At 30.5% G+C, this 17406-nt stretch overlaps 2 protein-coding genes across 2 annotated transcripts; both read left to right on the plus strand.

Moving 5' to 3' along the window:
- The first annotated feature begins 614 nt into the window (after positions 1 to 614).
- On the plus strand, positions 615 to 1611 carry LOC106447667 (abscisic acid receptor PYL4). The gene has a single exon (XM_013889641.3). The coding sequence runs from the start codon at positions 824 to 826 to the stop codon at positions 1436 to 1438; it is 615 nt and encodes a 204-aa protein (XP_013745095.1). The 5' UTR covers positions 615 to 823; the 3' UTR covers positions 1439 to 1611.
- A 3233-nt stretch (positions 1612 to 4844) lies between these two features.
- Positions 4845 to 7590, plus strand: LOC106450357 (protein trichome birefringence-like 34). The gene is made up of 5 exons (XM_013892006.3): positions 4845 to 5251; positions 5798 to 5975; positions 6092 to 6288; positions 6374 to 6532; positions 7136 to 7590. Exons 1-5 carry the CDS (start codon positions 4905 to 4907, stop codon positions 7494 to 7496), a joined length of 1242 nt encoding a protein of 413 aa, XP_013747460.2. The 5' UTR covers positions 4845 to 4904; the 3' UTR covers positions 7497 to 7590.
- The last annotated feature ends 9816 nt before the right edge of the window (positions 7591 to 17406 follow it).

Genomic DNA, 17406 nt, shown 5'->3' on the forward strand with positions numbered 1-17406 from the left:
GTAAAAAAGATAGTAGTTACAGAAAAAATTAAAAAAATATATTTTTAACATCGTCAGCAAAACACTAAATCCTAAATTTTAATTCCTAAATCCTAAACTTTAAATCGTAAATTCTAAACCCTTGAGTAAACCCTTGGATAAATCATAAATTATAAATCAAAAACACTAAACACTAAAACCCTAAACACTAAATCCTAAACCTTGAACCTTTGAGTTTAGTGTTTAGTGTTTTTAATTTAGAGTTTATAATTTATCTGATAATTTAGAGTTTATCCAAAGATTTAGGGTTTAAGGAATAGGATTTAGGGTCTAGTGTTTTACTGGTTAAAAAATATTTTTTTTATAATTACTACTATTTTTTATTTTAAAAACATAATATAACTTGATAATATTTTTTTTCTATAAAAATATCAAATTTGAAATAACATAATGTTATTGGTTGATGAATTTAGACGTTCACACAAGTCCAGTAATAAACAATACACGAGAATTATGGTTACTACTCGCCAATTTATAAATCATACCGAAACAGTCAGGTCAACAACATGGGTATAAACGTAAATTAACAAAGTGCAAGTTGCTGGTTTTGTTTTCGTTATTACCACTCACATGAACTCTGCATTAAAAACTCTTTCCTCTATCAAATCGAAAGGCACAGCCCAACTTTTCGCAAGTCGCTGTAAAGTTGATTTTGCTCCTTTTTTTATATACACACATCTTCTCCTCCTCTTAACATCTTCTTCTTGAATCCTCCATCTCATTCATCATCTAACCCTAAAGAACTTTATCAAAGATCGATCAAGATTCTATAAAACACAAGAACATGCTTGCCGTGCACCGCCCTTCCTCCGCCGTATCAGACGGAGACACCGTCCAGATTCCAACGATGGTTCAAAAACGTTTTCCTTCTCTCTCACGCGACGCAACCGCGGCTCGTTTCCACACGCACGAGGTCGGTCCTAACCAGTGTTGCTCCGCCGTGATTCAAGAAATCTCCGCCCCTATCTCCACCGTATGGTCCGTCGTCAGACGCTTTGACAACCCGCAAGCTTACAAACACTTTCTCAAAAGCTGCAGCGTCATCGACGGAGACGGTGGGAACGTTGGTAGCCTGCGCCAAGTCCACGTCGTCTCCGGCCTCCCCGCTGCTAGCTCCACCGAGCGTCTTGACATACTAGACGACGAGAGGCACGTCATTAGTTTCAGCGTCGTCGGTGGTGATCACCGGCTCTCTAACTATAGATCCGTCACGACTCTTCACTCTTCTCCGGTCTCCGGGACCGTCGTTGTTGAGTCTTACGTCGTTGATGTGCCTCCGGGGAACACTAAGGAAGAGACATGCGACTTTGTTGACGTTATCGTACGATGCAATCTCCAGTCTCTTGCTAAGATAGCTGAGATATCTGCGGCGGAGGGGAACAAGAAGACGTCCATGTGATATGTGTTTACGTTGTCTGAATAGTTGCGTTAAGATCCAACGTCATTTCTAGGTTTTTTTAGCCGTCGTGTGATCTATGTTTTTTTACCGGCTTATTGTGTGAAAAAAAAAGAAAATACATTAGTGAATTAATCTCTCATGCATCATAATCTTATTATTTACTTCTTTTTGTATTTTATATCCATAAAGAACTGATTCGGATAAGCCCTATTCCGGCTTTCATCACCAGAAGATAATAAAAACTAATATCGGAGATATTAGATGCCTCGTCCGTTCAAAGTATATGATTTTTCAAGTTAATATATTGTTTTTACTTTGATATTTAGTGTTTACTAAACACTGATTTTATGACCATCTTCATTTCGACCGTAAAACTTACGTATACGCTTTTGAGAAATTCGATGACTAAAGGGCAAAGTTAAACTTGGGTATGAATACATTGTCCTCCTTTTCCTGATGGCTTAAATTTTAAATCTTCAACTTTTTACTCTTTTTTTTTTAAATATTCTCAGTTGAAAAAAATAATAATAATAATTGATATTTAAGCTTTATATATAAAATCAGAAAATGTGTACAACAAATATATAGTTGGATTAACTTTTTCAGAAGCCAAACATTTATTTGTGATATATTTGATAGAAAATAAAATTAAAGAGTTGTGTTACAAAAAAAATAAAAGAGTTGAATTTGTTGAAATATTTAGGCTTCAAGGTGAAGGGTAAATATTTTAACAAGATACGTGCATACTATACATTTGAATATAATATAATGTGAACATGTTGATGGAATAAAAAGAAATAAGAAATTGCAAGTGGGCAAATGTTATGAATGATAACACAACAAGCCAAGCTGTTTAAAAAGGAACACAAGAATAGAAAAGATGGGCAAGTTGCATGTCCTTTTACATCACGAGAGTCACGATATGTTTCGTTGGAGTTTCTAAGAATATAAAATATTTTAAACTGATTTCATTTGTTTTATATATTCAAGTGGGTTTGAAACTTTAAACCATACATTTCTCTCTATCCGCAAGATTCAAAAAACTGCAGTTGTTATATTTTGATGCTTCGCAATAACTATTTATCCTTGCTTTCAGAATTATATATTCGATCGACGGCCGTACGTTGATTGGGAAATTTATCACTGGATACAAAAAAGTAGAATTCAAACTATGCTCTTTTTAAAATGATAATAGCTTTGGGATTAGTTAGGATTTCGATCTTGAATCCAATATGATTATATTCTTTTATAAATATCATAAATAGCATAAAAACACCAAAATGAATAAGACATAACCAAACAATGAAATCGAAACATTAAAGAAAATAAGGTTTCGTACTTTCATTTTACCATTTGTCCTCGTCAAATATCGACAATTATAGTATAGCTTAGTAGCTTACTAATCATAAGATGCGTACATATGTGGCCAAGAAATGTGTAAAAATATATCAGTGCTAACTGCTAACAAGTTGGCGGTGCAAGTGGGACTGGATAGCTGAAATATTTTGCAAGTTGGGCAAAACATATAAATTTATGATCTGCAAATTAAATTTTATTTTCTTCTGACTGAAGAAAATAAAAATTATCCTTTTGAGATCCTTCACGCCACAGTTTCCTCTAGTTTGATTGGACCACTGACCAAGTTTCTGCTCGTTCGAGTAAAGTAAATTAAGTAACGAAATGAAAAAAAATCGAATACAAAATAAATTAATATAATTTACGTAACTCTCTTTACGAAGAAGAGGTATCGCGCCATGTTTATAAAACGAGACATCAATATGAACGTACGGCCTTAACACAATAGCAGAACTTCTGGGTCGGGTTAAGGTGGGTTCATTATCATGTGTACCTTTTTATCTATATTGATAATGAACATTAGTTAGAAGGTCCTAAGGAATGTGGAAGATCTTTAACCCAATCATCAAAATTATTCGTGGCAGAAATACTTTAGATCAATCTACTTTGCTAATATCAACTGAGTCCTACCATCTATATTTGAAGTGAGTTAATATCAATCTAATCTGGATCAATCTACTTTAATTTGCTAATATCAATCTACTTAGTGAGTATATAACTACTCAACATAAGTAAAACCATCTCTCTAATGTAGTTTATTCTTTTTTCTCTAAAAGTAGAGTAATTATATGATAAATGTAAGATATACTCAAATATGTTTAAAAATAGCATTTCTATTTATTTATATAAATATTAAAATTATTTGGAAAAAAATGTGCTAGAGTAGATTTTTTTCCATAGTAACATTTGAAATTAAAAACAGTGTGTGAATCGAAGATGCTTTAAGATCCTTTATTTGCAAATCATTCATTACTATACATCAAACAGAACATTTTCCACACTACATTTCTAGTTTTCTTTTCTTTTAGAGAAGCTAACTTAAAGCATCTATGGGGGAAAAGGTTAGATCATCACAATTTTTGTTACAGAAAGTAGTCGTCTATTTTTAATATGAATAACAAGAAGTATTAGATTAGGACTCGGTCAAGTGGTTTGAGAACTTAGTCGAGAACATGAAGAAAAATGACAGTGGGGGTTGTAATGGAAAGAAGAGCGAGGATGTGAGGTGCTACTCATAGCTAGGCAAAATAAAATGCATGACAAGATCAATGTCTATGACGACCTAAGCACCATGAGCATGACTAGTCTGCAGATGAATTTGGTGGGAAAAATCAAAACCCAAGGCCCGACCGTATCCGTCTCTATATCCAATTGGGCCCAGTCAATATATGATTAGTGATCGCAAATCCATATATAACTTGAGGTAACTTGAAGCCAACGAATAGTATGAATGTGGAAACGTCAACAACTTAACGTACCTTTTTTTTTTTTTTTTTTTTTTTTTTAAACTTAACGTACCTAGTTACCTTTATATATTATATATGATTTGACCATCTCGAACGACATTTTTGTACAATGAATTCAAAAGCAAGCAAGTACAATCCTATCATTTAAAATGTAAATATGTGTGTTTGAACTATAAATGTAGATTCAGCTTTACCTTGAAACATTTCCTCAAGTAGTTTATGAGTTTACTGGAATATGCAATAAGTAATTTCTTATTTCCATTATGGTAACTTAATAAAATCAGAATCCTACTTTGTGTATGATTCGCAGACCAAAGCACAACAATGCAAAGTTAGATCTCAAAGCTCAAATCAACTTAGCCTTGAAAAGTATCATGGAAGTTGGGAAAGAAGTTTCCACTATGCACTCATAAACTAGAAAATTATTTATTTTTGCTGCAAGTGGGCATTGCTTGAGAAACTATCAACAAAATTTAATTGTACTAATTAGAAAAACATTCAGATATATACAGCTACTAAAATTTGATTGGCCACCAAATTACAAATAAAAAACTTCTGGAAGGCTGAAGTTAAAAGGCAAGTTAGAGATAGACACATCAATATAACCTAAAACAAAACATCATAACAATAACAGCACAAAACTAATGGCAAAGCGACAACTATTGATGCTAGGAATTAGAGCGAGCTTCCACACTCTCGCCGCCGTGCTTGTGGCCGGAGTAATATTCACTGCCGTGTTTTTGTCCCGAAACGGTATGCGAAAAGAAACTCCTCAAAGCAATGGTGTTTCGAACGTGGAAGAAGGCGAGGGCAGTGACAGAGAGTGTAATATTTTCGAAGGAAAATGGGTGTTTGATAACGAGTCAAAGCCTATTTATAAAGAAGAAGAGTGTAAGTTCATGTCCGATCAGCTGGCTTGTGGGAAGTTTGGAAGAAAAGATTCGAGTTACCAATACTGGAGGTGGCAACCTCACAAGTGTGATCTCCCCAGGTTAATTTTCTTCTTTATTTTTTCACTTGACTCTTTACATCTTTCTTTCTTTCTTTCTTTGTTTCTTTATTTGTTGCAGTTAGTATATACATCTTTCATTATCTCGCTTGTGTGATCTCCCCAGGCTGAAATGATTTCACTTAACTATTTGATTGAGATATTTGGTTGTATCATCATGTATGCAACATAGCAAAACCCTTTGTGCCATAATTCTATTTCAGTCAGTTGATGAGAATTACCTAGAAAATAGAAATATACTTTCCCTACTTTTTGGTAATACCATTTGTAGTCCCATGCAAAGCAAAAAAGAATGTGAATTACAAGTTGTTGGGTCTAATTTGGGCCTATACTATTTTTCCTTTTGGTCTCAAATCATCACTCAAGACCGTTAATTCGGTATTGAACAAAACTAAATGAATTGAAATATAAAGATTGCAATTTAAGACAGTTAATGGTTGTTACCAAAAATTTATACCAAATTACTAATATTATCATCATTCAAATTTTTTAATGTACGTATGAAAATGTCTTAATGTACGTAAAAAGGTTTAATGGGACGAAGTTGCTGGAGCGGCTGAGAAATAAGAGGATGGTGTACGTAGGAGACTCCTTGAACAGAGGCCAATGGGTATCAATGGTGTGTATGACTAGTTCTGTGATTACAAATCCAAGGATGATGTATTTTCACAGCAACGGCTCTAATCTCATCACTTTCAAATCGCTCGTAAGTCATCCAAAACATTTAAACTAATCTAGTGCATTTGTATCATCTTTTCATTAGATATACATTTACACTCGATCGTCAAATAATCTGTAAGTTCATTGTGGATGAATAATCAGGAATACAACGCGACAATAGATTTTTATTGGGCTCCCTTGATGGTGGAATCCAACTCGGACGATCCAACAAACCACAGGTTACCTGAACGGATAGTTCGGATCCAATCGATAGAGAAACATGCGAGGCATTGGACTGAATCTGATATCATTGTCTTAAACTCTTATTTGTGGTGGTTAAGGCCTCATATGAAGACACTGTAAGCTTCTTAATTTACTTATAGTTAAAATCAATAAGATCCCTCTATATATATTATCTCAATAGATGGGTAATATGTGAAAAAGGTGGGGGTCATTTGAGAAGTTAAATGGAATATACAAAGAAGTGGAGATGGTTAGAGTTTATGAGATGGCTTTGCAAACAATGTCTCAGTGGTTGGAAGTTCACGTTAACTCCAATCTTACCAAACTTTTTTTCATGTCCATGTCTCCCACCCATGAAAGGTACTCTCTCTTACTCTTTTCAATATAAATAATAATGCATTTTATCTCTTTATTTCTTTCTCATGGATTCGTGTATCTTCGTTCTTTACTCTTTTTTTTGTCAATATGTTATTCCTACAATGTACCAAATGACATTTAGAGTGAGCGTGCAATTTTCTCTAGTTGAACTTTATTTGATGTTAGATACAAATATAATTATAAAAGGCCCTTGTTTTTCACGTGTGCTTTTCATTCACGTATCAAACTTTGTTGTATGTTTTAAAATAGAACATAATAACTTCTTTTATCAAACATTTAAAAAAAGTTATAAGCATTAATAAAAGGAAAAAACCGTATTGGAAACAAACTAAGAAAATCTAAAGAATGAAGGAGCTTTTAAAATATTTGAAACAAATACAACGGTCTTTAATATTGATTTACGTAGCTGAGTATTCTCTTTTATTTATGATGGTCAATGATATTGTTGCATGATGTGGTTAATGAGTATAATGCATGATGCATATACTCGGTAATGAGACGACACACTGAGATTGTCATAATCTTATTATTATTTTGTCAACATTGTTATACTAGATTGCAAGTAACAGAAATGCATCTATGCAGGGCCGAAGAATGGGGAGGAAAAACTAAACAGAACTGTTACGGAGAAACTAGTCTGATAGAAAAAAAAGGATATCATGGAAAAGGGTCGGACCCAAAAATGATGAGAGTCGTCGAAAATGTACTTGACGAGCTAAAAAGGCGAGGATTGAATATACAGATGATAAACATAACACAATTATCAGAGTATAGAAAGGATGGACACCCTTCGATATACAGAAAACAATGGGAGCCACTGAAGGAAAGCCAAGTCTTGGATCCAAGTAGTTACTCAGATTGTATACATTGGTGTTTGCCTGGAGTTCCTGATGTATGGAATCAGCTCCTTTATGCTTATATTGTTGAGGATCACCACTCTACTTGAAAATTGTTCTTACACCTTTTTTTGTTTCTTTCCTATATTCCACTTCAATTGTACAGCTGATTCACTTTACCTTCAATAAATCTTTTGTCATCTTTTCCACCTGTCTTTCTTTGTTTGATTTTCTTTTATTATGTTTTCTGTCATGTGATATTTTTTTTCTTTCTAATCCTTTTAATTTAATTAAAGCAAAAATATCTTAAACACTATTTCTAGTTACGAGCATAAACTATAATTTTGTTTTCTTTTCTGTCAAAGGAGTGCCAAGAGTAGTCAAATATTATATACTCTCTCCGTTTAAAATAGATAAATGTTTAAAAAAAATATTTGTTTCATAAAGATAAATATTTTGTGTTTTCTATAAAAAATTGTAATTTTTTTTTAAAAAATTGATTTTATTAAATTATTGTTGGTTAAAATATATTAAAAACTAAAAATTACAGAAAATGATATATTTATTATAGTGATTTAAAGTATTTTCTTAATATATGTGAAAGCGCTAAAAAATCTATCTCTGTGAAACGGAAGGAATATGATGTAACTTAAATGCATTTTTTTCCTGAATCATTAATTCTTTTGTATTCCAAAAATTATTCACAAGTACAATGAAAAATGGAAAGAGCATTCCATTTCATTCCATAAAATTTCATATTATTCAGAAAAAAATTGAACTTTCGTTTGAAAAATTATTCCAAATCAAAAATGTTTTAGAATAAGTGAAAAGTTGATTGCATTCCATTAAATTTCATAAACAATAATTACATACTTATTATTTATTTGAAAGATTGATGTTTAGTATTAAATTCATATTTTACATTTAGTTTATATTTAAACTTCAAAATAAAATTCATGAATTGAAATATGAAATATCAGTTTAAAATACAAACAAAATTCTAAAACATCATTAAAAATACGGATGGGAATATGATCTTATAAAGTAATTAATTAGAAGCTATGGGTCAAAACAATATTTGGCTTTGGGCCTTGAATAAGTTTCAAAAAGTTGGATCGTTATTCAGGGAATACATGTATAATTGATAATTCTATAAACGCTAAATGAAAATTTGGGTATTTCTACTATGTTATGAGACCATTTTTAATCCCTGGTCTCTGCAAAGTGTGGAATATTGTAAGGATATATATATAAAGAAAATTGTTCCCTATATACATTAAAAATACAAATTCACTATCTAACCAAAAAATATTTCATCTCGATTCGTTTCTCTTTCTATATTTTTCTAACCTGTCACTAAAAATCTAAATATAATTTTTTTTATCTTTTGTTATTTGGCAAATAAACCATATATATAATTGAGTAAAATGCCTAAAATCATAGAACTACACGAATTAATTAATAACTATATTTAAAAACCCTTATAGTGTGTGGTTTGTAATTTTAGTCATGATAGTTTAGTCCTTTATGCTACGAATCATGCCTGCGATGCCGATGAATTAGGACTGATATATGCACTGGACAAACTTTCTCGCTCCTTCTCGGTTCTTATATATGTGTAAAGGACATAGAAATAGGGTTAATTCAACCACCTATTTAAAATTAACCGGCTTATTGATTGAGTCTAGCCATTTTTGTTTTTTCTTTTGTCTGCAATCGCTATGTTAAGTTATGGTTTTATTTCCTAGCCCTATAGAAAAATGTGCATGAAAAGCTGTGTGCATTAAATTCAGTGTCACGAAGTTGAAGGTGGAGTAACTGCAAAGTTGGCAGGAGAGAATCATAAAGCCGCCCTGAAGTGACGCTCCAATAATTGTTTTGATTTCTTCCCAGAATTTCCTCCACTATATTTCTTATTTTCTCGAAAACCTAAAATAAGTTTAAAAAAAAAACTAAAATACTTAAATTTCAATCATCCGTCTTTTGGATTTTTCGAAGAAACTCGTTCTTCGTATTTCATTCATTGTTTTTCTTCTTCTGACATATATAAAGTGGTGATAGACCCCCCATTGATTGAGGACTGTGTGGATGATGACCATTTTAACGAAAAGCTGATCAAATGGAGTTGAATTTGTCAGAATGAATGTCGTTGCAAAATTTCAGCCTATTATTTTTTTTGCTAAAATTTGGTGGTTTTGAGTGTTTATTGGTTTCTTTTACTTGGAGGCTTCCCACTGCTCGGATTCTATGAATGTCGATTCGTATAAATTCTAAATAGTTTCTTAGAAACAAAAACTTGATGATAGTACAAGTTGATATCTCAAGTTTGAGTGTTTAACTTCTTAATTATATGTAATCCTAGAAATACAATATTTCACATAAAGACAATAGTGACTGTAATTAAATAATATGATTGTAGAGATGGCAGAAGATTCAGACTATAGAGTTCCATGTATATTAGTAGCAAAATAATCCAACTTATATTCGTTCTTCTTCATTTATTTATGTGATTTCAAAATCTTTTTAAACATTAATGTATCAGGCTATTGATTTAGCGCTGTTGCCTATGACAATGACCTAACGAAAGCTTACCCAAATTAAATTGAATCATGTCAGATTGAATGTTTCTAAATTCGCAGTCAATAAAAGATATATACATACATATATATATATATATATATACATAATTCCTGTGTGATTTTTTTTTCTCATATTTGGAAGTTCTCCAGCTACGTAGAACACATGCACCTTGCCCCGAAAAGGGACCCCTCATTTGATCCCTTGAATGTAAAGATTAAATGACTAACCGTAGGTTAGAGATGCTCTGTGCACAAAAAAAAGGGTTAGAGATGTTCTAACATTGTCTTCTACGTAACCACTGCATATCGTAAAAGTAACTATATACTCGTATTCTTTGTGATGGCCATAATAGTTGACTATATTTTGAAATAATCCACCTAGCGTTAGAAAAAATTCAAATATAACACATTTAACTATAAAACTAAATAACTGTATACGTGATTAGTTAATTAGTTATGGTTAAACTAATAAAGAAAAAACTTATGAAGAAACTATGCTAATAATTTTAATTCATACATGATAGTTCAGAATAATCATTTATGAATAATAAATTAAACTATGAACTATGTATGCCAAGTTTGCAAAAAGGAAAACTCTAACGGGATTGATCACCCTATTGACATCTCTAGACTTCTTTAATGCATAGACTAAAAATACATCAAATAAATTTATCGAATGAAAGGGATGCTTTGTTTAAGTTATAAAAAACGGAACATGTCCCATGCATGCTAGATATTTTTGATAGTTTATTAGCTGAACTTCTGATGCTGTATATTTCTGGTAAGTTTACCAACTGGGTATGTTAACTCTTAAACAATTTGGTGAATTAATCCTTTATTTCGTTTCTGAATTAATCATGGAGTCCCCCTTAATGGAATTGGTGGCCAAAACCTCATTTTTATGGGAAAAACTAAGCCGATTTTTTTTTTGAGAAGAATGTAGCGATGAGAGATATGGGATAATGGGAGGACTATTGTAAGCATTGACTACACCGCATGATGTGAGGTTGATGTAAACATAGTAACTAATAACACCCAGATTCACTTTTATAAGAAAATGTATCTTTAAAAGTGATATTTGTTTAAAGCGTAGATGCGCAATGGGGAACATAATAATCATCATTTGAAAAGAACCAATACAACCCATTTTTCTTTGTTTTACAGGAGGATCATTTATAACCATCAAAACTTTGGACATGAAATAGAAAACCATCTGAACTTTTGATATGTTCTTCTAACCACACAATCAAACTTCAGCAGCATGTGAACCTAGCAACTATACAAATGTTTGAACATCCAGTACACCCGTTAACAAAAAAAAAAAATTATATGTTCTGTACCAAATATGATAAAATCAGTTCCGATTAGACTCTAACCAATTCTATTTTTTTTAGGTCGATATATTAGAATACTAAATTAATTTGTAGTCTTCTTGACCCTCAATCATATATCTTTTGAAAGTTGGAACCTCTAGTAATTAAATACGTATTTGACAAACTACCGTAGTCGGCACTCGACAGGGATCATGAAAAAAAACAAATAACTAAAAACGAAAAGTAAAAAGTATTGGCACTCACCTTTCTCAAGCAAAAATAAGAAAAAGAAGTCTTGACATTCATTAATCTAATCATATTGGTAGACATATATGGGAAAGACCTTCACCGTCATTTGCCAGAAATTTACCTATTTTGGCAAGAATTGCACCTCCGATATTTTATATTTAGTTATTTACGCTAACATCACTCTTTCCATCTTTATTATTGTTTTCAGTAGTTTCTAGTATTATAAAAACAATTAATCTGCATATTTCAAAATAATCATATTTTATACATTGTAACCCACAGTATATATATATACTGTGAACATGTGGAGTCTCGTAGTTTGCAAATGTGCATTGGGTCCGATATTTTGAATCTCGAACCAAATATATTTACTAATATGCGGTAAATAAATTATATTGAAGAAATGCATGTAGTATAAATTACGTTTTTCCAAATAAAAGACAACAGTCGTATTAAGCTTTTCATAGGTTTTATTACTGGACTATTAATTTTCCATACTATACACAAATTTTTTGGTCTCTGAAAATTTCCTTCAATTGTATGCATATATAATTCATTTACTTAAAATCCGGGATAGTATCAGATATGCTATCATATAGACATATACTCATTCCTCTGTTTTATATTGTAAGTAGTTTTAACAAAAAAAAATTATTTCACAATACAAGTAGTTTTCTTATTTCAATGCACCTTTTATATTTATTGGATATTGTGTGACCATTTAAATAATGTTAGATTTTTTATAATTGGTTGAATTTATTAACTAAATGATATTCTCTCCGTTTTACAAAGATAGAATTTTTTAGTATTTTTACACATATTAAAAAAAATATATTAAACTACCATAATAAATGTATTATTTTCTGTAATTTTTAATTTTCAATAATTTTTAACCAATAATAATTCAATAAAGTCAATTAATTTGAAGTTTACCATTTTCATAGAAAACACAAAAAATACATTTTTTGAAACAATTTTTTTTTTAAAAGTCTAACATTAAAAAATAGAGAAAGTATTTTTTAAAAAGTAACAATTTTCTTAATATTAGTGCTTTTAGGTAAAACTATTTATATTTAAAAAAAGAGGGTAGTATTAGAATAGAATCAATAGATGCATTCATAATTGATTTTCCAATAGCATTAATAATGTATTTGAATTAAGTCTTCAGTTTCTGTGTATGAAGTGACCTGAGATAAAGAAAGTCAAACAAACGATACGGGATCCAATAAATCACATCTGGACTATATAGTATAAGTATGACTACTTTCCCAACAAAAAATTCCAAGAAATTCAGGAAAATAGTTCTTAATGATATATTTTTGGTAGAATCACGTTCGAAGAAGAGACGATGACGTGTGTTCCATTGAACCCAAGTTCTTAAACTCGCATTCTCTATCTATAAATAACACTTTCTCTTCTCCTTATTTCTCACTCCTTTCATCTTACCTTCACCTTCCTCTCTAAATGTCTTCGTCGCTTTTTAATATAAACAGGAGATAAAGTAGAGAAGAATCTGTAAAGCTCAGGAGGGATAGCGCCATCATGATCACACACATCGATATTTTTGGCGCTGTCCATCCTGAGTTTCATTGGCTCTTCTTACTACAATATTAAAGGCATAAACATACACCTCAAAACTTCAAAAATAATTTCCTTGGCTCTCATGTTAGCTCTCTTGATATCGCCACTACAACGAAAAAAAAACTATCCTATTTCCTTTCTTTTTTTGGTTTAGCAAATTAATTAGTCTCTAACATAAATCATGAAGAGAAAAGAAAAGAAGATCTCGTCTTTAGTCTCTTTCTCCGGTAATGTCAGCCACCGACGGGTAGGTTTCACTGTATCCTATTATTACAACTAGAGATTTTTTCCGCGCTTCGCGCGGATTGTGTCTTATAAATTTATTTTATTTATAATATTATTTGTCGATTTTTTTCTTTTACATTAACTTCTTGTTTTTCCAATGTTAGTTTTTCTTAATTTAAATTTATATGTTTATAATTTTTCATTTTTGTTGTTGTAGATGGAGAATTATATTTTTTATTGATGGTTTTTTGTATGTGATAAACTTTTTGAAATTTTAAAATAATGTTAGATATAGTTCGATTAACACATTAAAGAAGAGAAACATATTTAGGCACATTTTATACAGGTTTTATATGCATAATTTTAAACATTATATATGTATATATTATAAGTTTGAAACATGTAAATGCTTTCTAAAGCTAAATACTTGTTCTGAGTTTACATAACTTATCGAAAGTTTTATCTCTTTTTAAATTCAAATCACAGAAAAAAATATCAAAAAGTCAGTATAGATGGGTTTTTTTGGCTTTTAAATCAACACTGAAAAATTACATGAATCAGATAACAACAGTTTTATAAACAACTGGATAAAATTTGACCGAGCCAAAGATTTTCACACAATATGTTATTTCTTCTTCAAATTGCGAAGAGCCTATAGACACAAGAAAAAAAATCATAATTTTTGTTTTCACTTATATAATATTTTTTCTCCTTTACACACGGAGTTTATTACACTGCTATAAGCAATAGAGAACTCTATTCATATAAGATTCACATCTATGCATTTTGACAAAGAAGAATTTTAGCCATCTTTAGTTTCGGAATGGCACAATTTCAGTCATATACACTATATTTTCTCTATGATTCAAATCTTACAATTTTAATATATGTGCAGATTTCCATGTGAAAAAGCACGCACGCCATCTATCATTCAACCTATTACTTTTTCTAAAGTAAACACTATAATCCTCGTTTGGTTAGCTCCATAAACTAATCTCTTTGGATCAGTTTACTAAAAAATATGGATACTAATGTGAGAAAAGAATATAAACACTATCAACAACAAATATTGGCACAAGACTATTTGGTTCAATGAACATATTCCACTTAATGTGTTTATATCAAGGCTGGCTTTGCGGAGAAGACTGCCAACCAAGGATCGCTTGAGGCGTTGGGAGTTAAATGTCTCAGGAACGTGCGTCCTTTGTAATCTGGAAATAGAGACTCACTATCATCTCTTCTTTGAGTGCTCTTTCTCTCGCTTGATATTGGAGCTTTTTGCTCCTGAAGTTTGGATTTCTCCTCCGGCTGATCTATACATTGTTGCAGCCTGGATCAATCAATCTCGCGTCAATGCAGATGCGCACGCTACTCCAGTCATCAAGCTCTACTTTCAGTCAGCCATCTACCTGCTGTGGAAAGAGCGTAATGCTCGTGTGTTCACAGCTGACTCCTCACCTTCATCAGTCATCCTTGCCTCTTTCGACCGTATGATGCGGTGACTGTCTCCTCTCTTACCCGGCAAGTTTTCCTTTCTCCTCTTCTATATTTCTTTTTATCTTTCTTGTATAAGACTTCCTTAAGGCTTTTTTTTACCTTGAGTTGTTGTTGGTTGTTTTTGTTTCCTTGCTGTAATAAGTTGTTTAAAAACAATAGTGTAACCTTTCAGAAAATGATAATCTTAACATCTTACCAAAAAAAAACAACAAATATTGACTTATTTATGTGAATATATATTTTATTTTAAATCATTATAGTGGACGAAGAAAGCACCATAATTTGTACAATAAATTTTCTTAGATTCACCTCATCATACTCACCATTTTAGTTACATAATTTTATATGAGCTTCTTCACCCTTCCCGGTTATTTTTTCTTTATTTATAACTACAATATAAAGTTATAAACTATATATATTATAAATTAATAATTTATTTACCGTTGAAGTCTAACGATTAAAAATATAACATAATTTAATATAGATATATGATTCTATTAATAAATTAGCAGTTACAAATTTGAAATTTCTAGAAATATCAAAAGTCATATGTTAGTTAATTATCTTTTAAATGACATCTATTTCTAATTCTTTACTCACTATTTTACCATTTTAGTTACATAATTTTATATGAGCTTCTTCACCCTTTCCGGTTATTTTCTCTTTATTTATAACTACAATATAAAGTTATAAACTATATATATTATAAATTAATAATTTATTTACCGTTGAAGTCTAACGATTAAAAATATAACATAATTTAATATAGATATATGATTCTATTAATAAATTAGCAGTTACAAATTTGAAATTTCTAGAAATATCAAAAGTCATATGTTAGTTAATTATCTTTTAAATGACATCTATTTCTAATTTTTTTTGGATGAGAATATTTTGGCTGAGGTGGATAGTCTCAAAAGCCTTGAATTTAGTCCCTTTTATATAGTAGGATTAGTGTTGGTATTACCGTTTTAGTAAAAATAATTGATTAATGTGGGGTCAAACTTTCTACCAATTATTCTGGAAGAAGGTGAAACCCCAATCGATTAAAATACAAATAATCTTCTATTTGCTAGAGTTGCAAGAAAAAAGTTGCAATATCATAAGTATTATATTTACTCTTTTCTTTTCCCTTTTGGATTTGTTAGGATTTACTTATCTTTATAGTGCTTGTGCCTGTGGTTGGGCCAGGCTAAGTGGGGAACAGATATGCTGTGCTGCATGAACCACGTGGATGAACATGCATATACACAGTTACATTTATTTTCCTCAAAAGTTGAAGTTTCAATATTTTCATCATATTTCGAACTTATTATTATTTCATTGGCCCTTGATGGTTCTTCTTCCACGTTTTCACTCCCTTATTCACACATATATTACTATATTTGTTTATTTATTGCATTTAGAGTTATATGATATTCAAGTAAAAGAGAACACTGGTAATTAAGTAAATTTGGTTTGTAAGAGCATCTCCAAAAGAAACTCTATAACTCCAAATATAGAGTTTTTTGCTTTCCAAAAAGGAACTTCAAAACTTCAAATTTGAAGTTTTGAAGAGTGAAACTCCAAATATAGAGTTTTACTTTTCAAAACTTCAAATTTGAAGTTTCATCTTTTTATTTGTATTTTGGTCCTTACAATTATACATCATATTTATAATTCTTAAATATTTTTTTGTTTATTGTTTTAATCTTTAAAAAATTTATATCTCATAAATATTTTTAAATTTGTTTTATAAATTTAATTTTTACACATGAAATTAAATAAAAAAATTTAAAACAAGATTTATAATATTTTAAAACTAGAATTAAACAACAAGAATATTACAAAAAACCATAATACAAGCTTATTAAAAAGACACATGAAGACATAATTATTACTCAAATTTAAATATTATGACAACACTAATAGTATGGTAAATTTGCTCCGGAACCTCAAAAATCTACAAAATATTGTCCAAACAAATTTTGTGTAACCAAAGATGATTGTTGTTGTTGCTCTTGACGCATTTTTCGTATGATTCTTTCTTGTTTAGATCGAATGTATTCACGAATATTAACATGATTGATAGAAGCTAAGTTTTTTAGCAATATTTTATTTTTCTCTTTTACTTTTTTAAAAGCTAACTTTTTTGCTTTATTTTGTAGTCATAATTCAATCATCTCATGACCTTTTTCCTTGCTTGTTATACTTTCGTTTAAAAGATCAAGGATTTTTTCGTTTGATAATATCAAACTATCAGCAGCCATATTATGAGGATATCCGATTTCAACAATTTTTGGCTCGTAATCTACAAATAAAAAATAAAGAGAATCATTTCTTACTTCGAAATGCACTAATTGATCATATATGGGAGCATTATAGAAATAATTTTATGGAATAATGTAATATTTGTTTGCAGTTTAATATTTAAGTATGTACTTTTATTTATAATTTTATCGTTTAGTGTAAGATTTTTTTAATTAATATTTCTGTAATATTTATATATATGTACTAGTTATTTATAGAAATTTTATGAATTTACATCAACTATGACAAATATAAGGACCATAGTGTAAAATATAAATAATTTTGAA

This window comes from Brassica napus, chromosome A4, assembly GCF_020379485.1.
Source record: "Brassica napus cultivar Da-Ae chromosome A4, Da-Ae, whole genome shotgun sequence".
NCBI lineage: Eukaryota > Viridiplantae > Streptophyta > Magnoliopsida > Brassicales > Brassicaceae > Brassica > Brassica napus.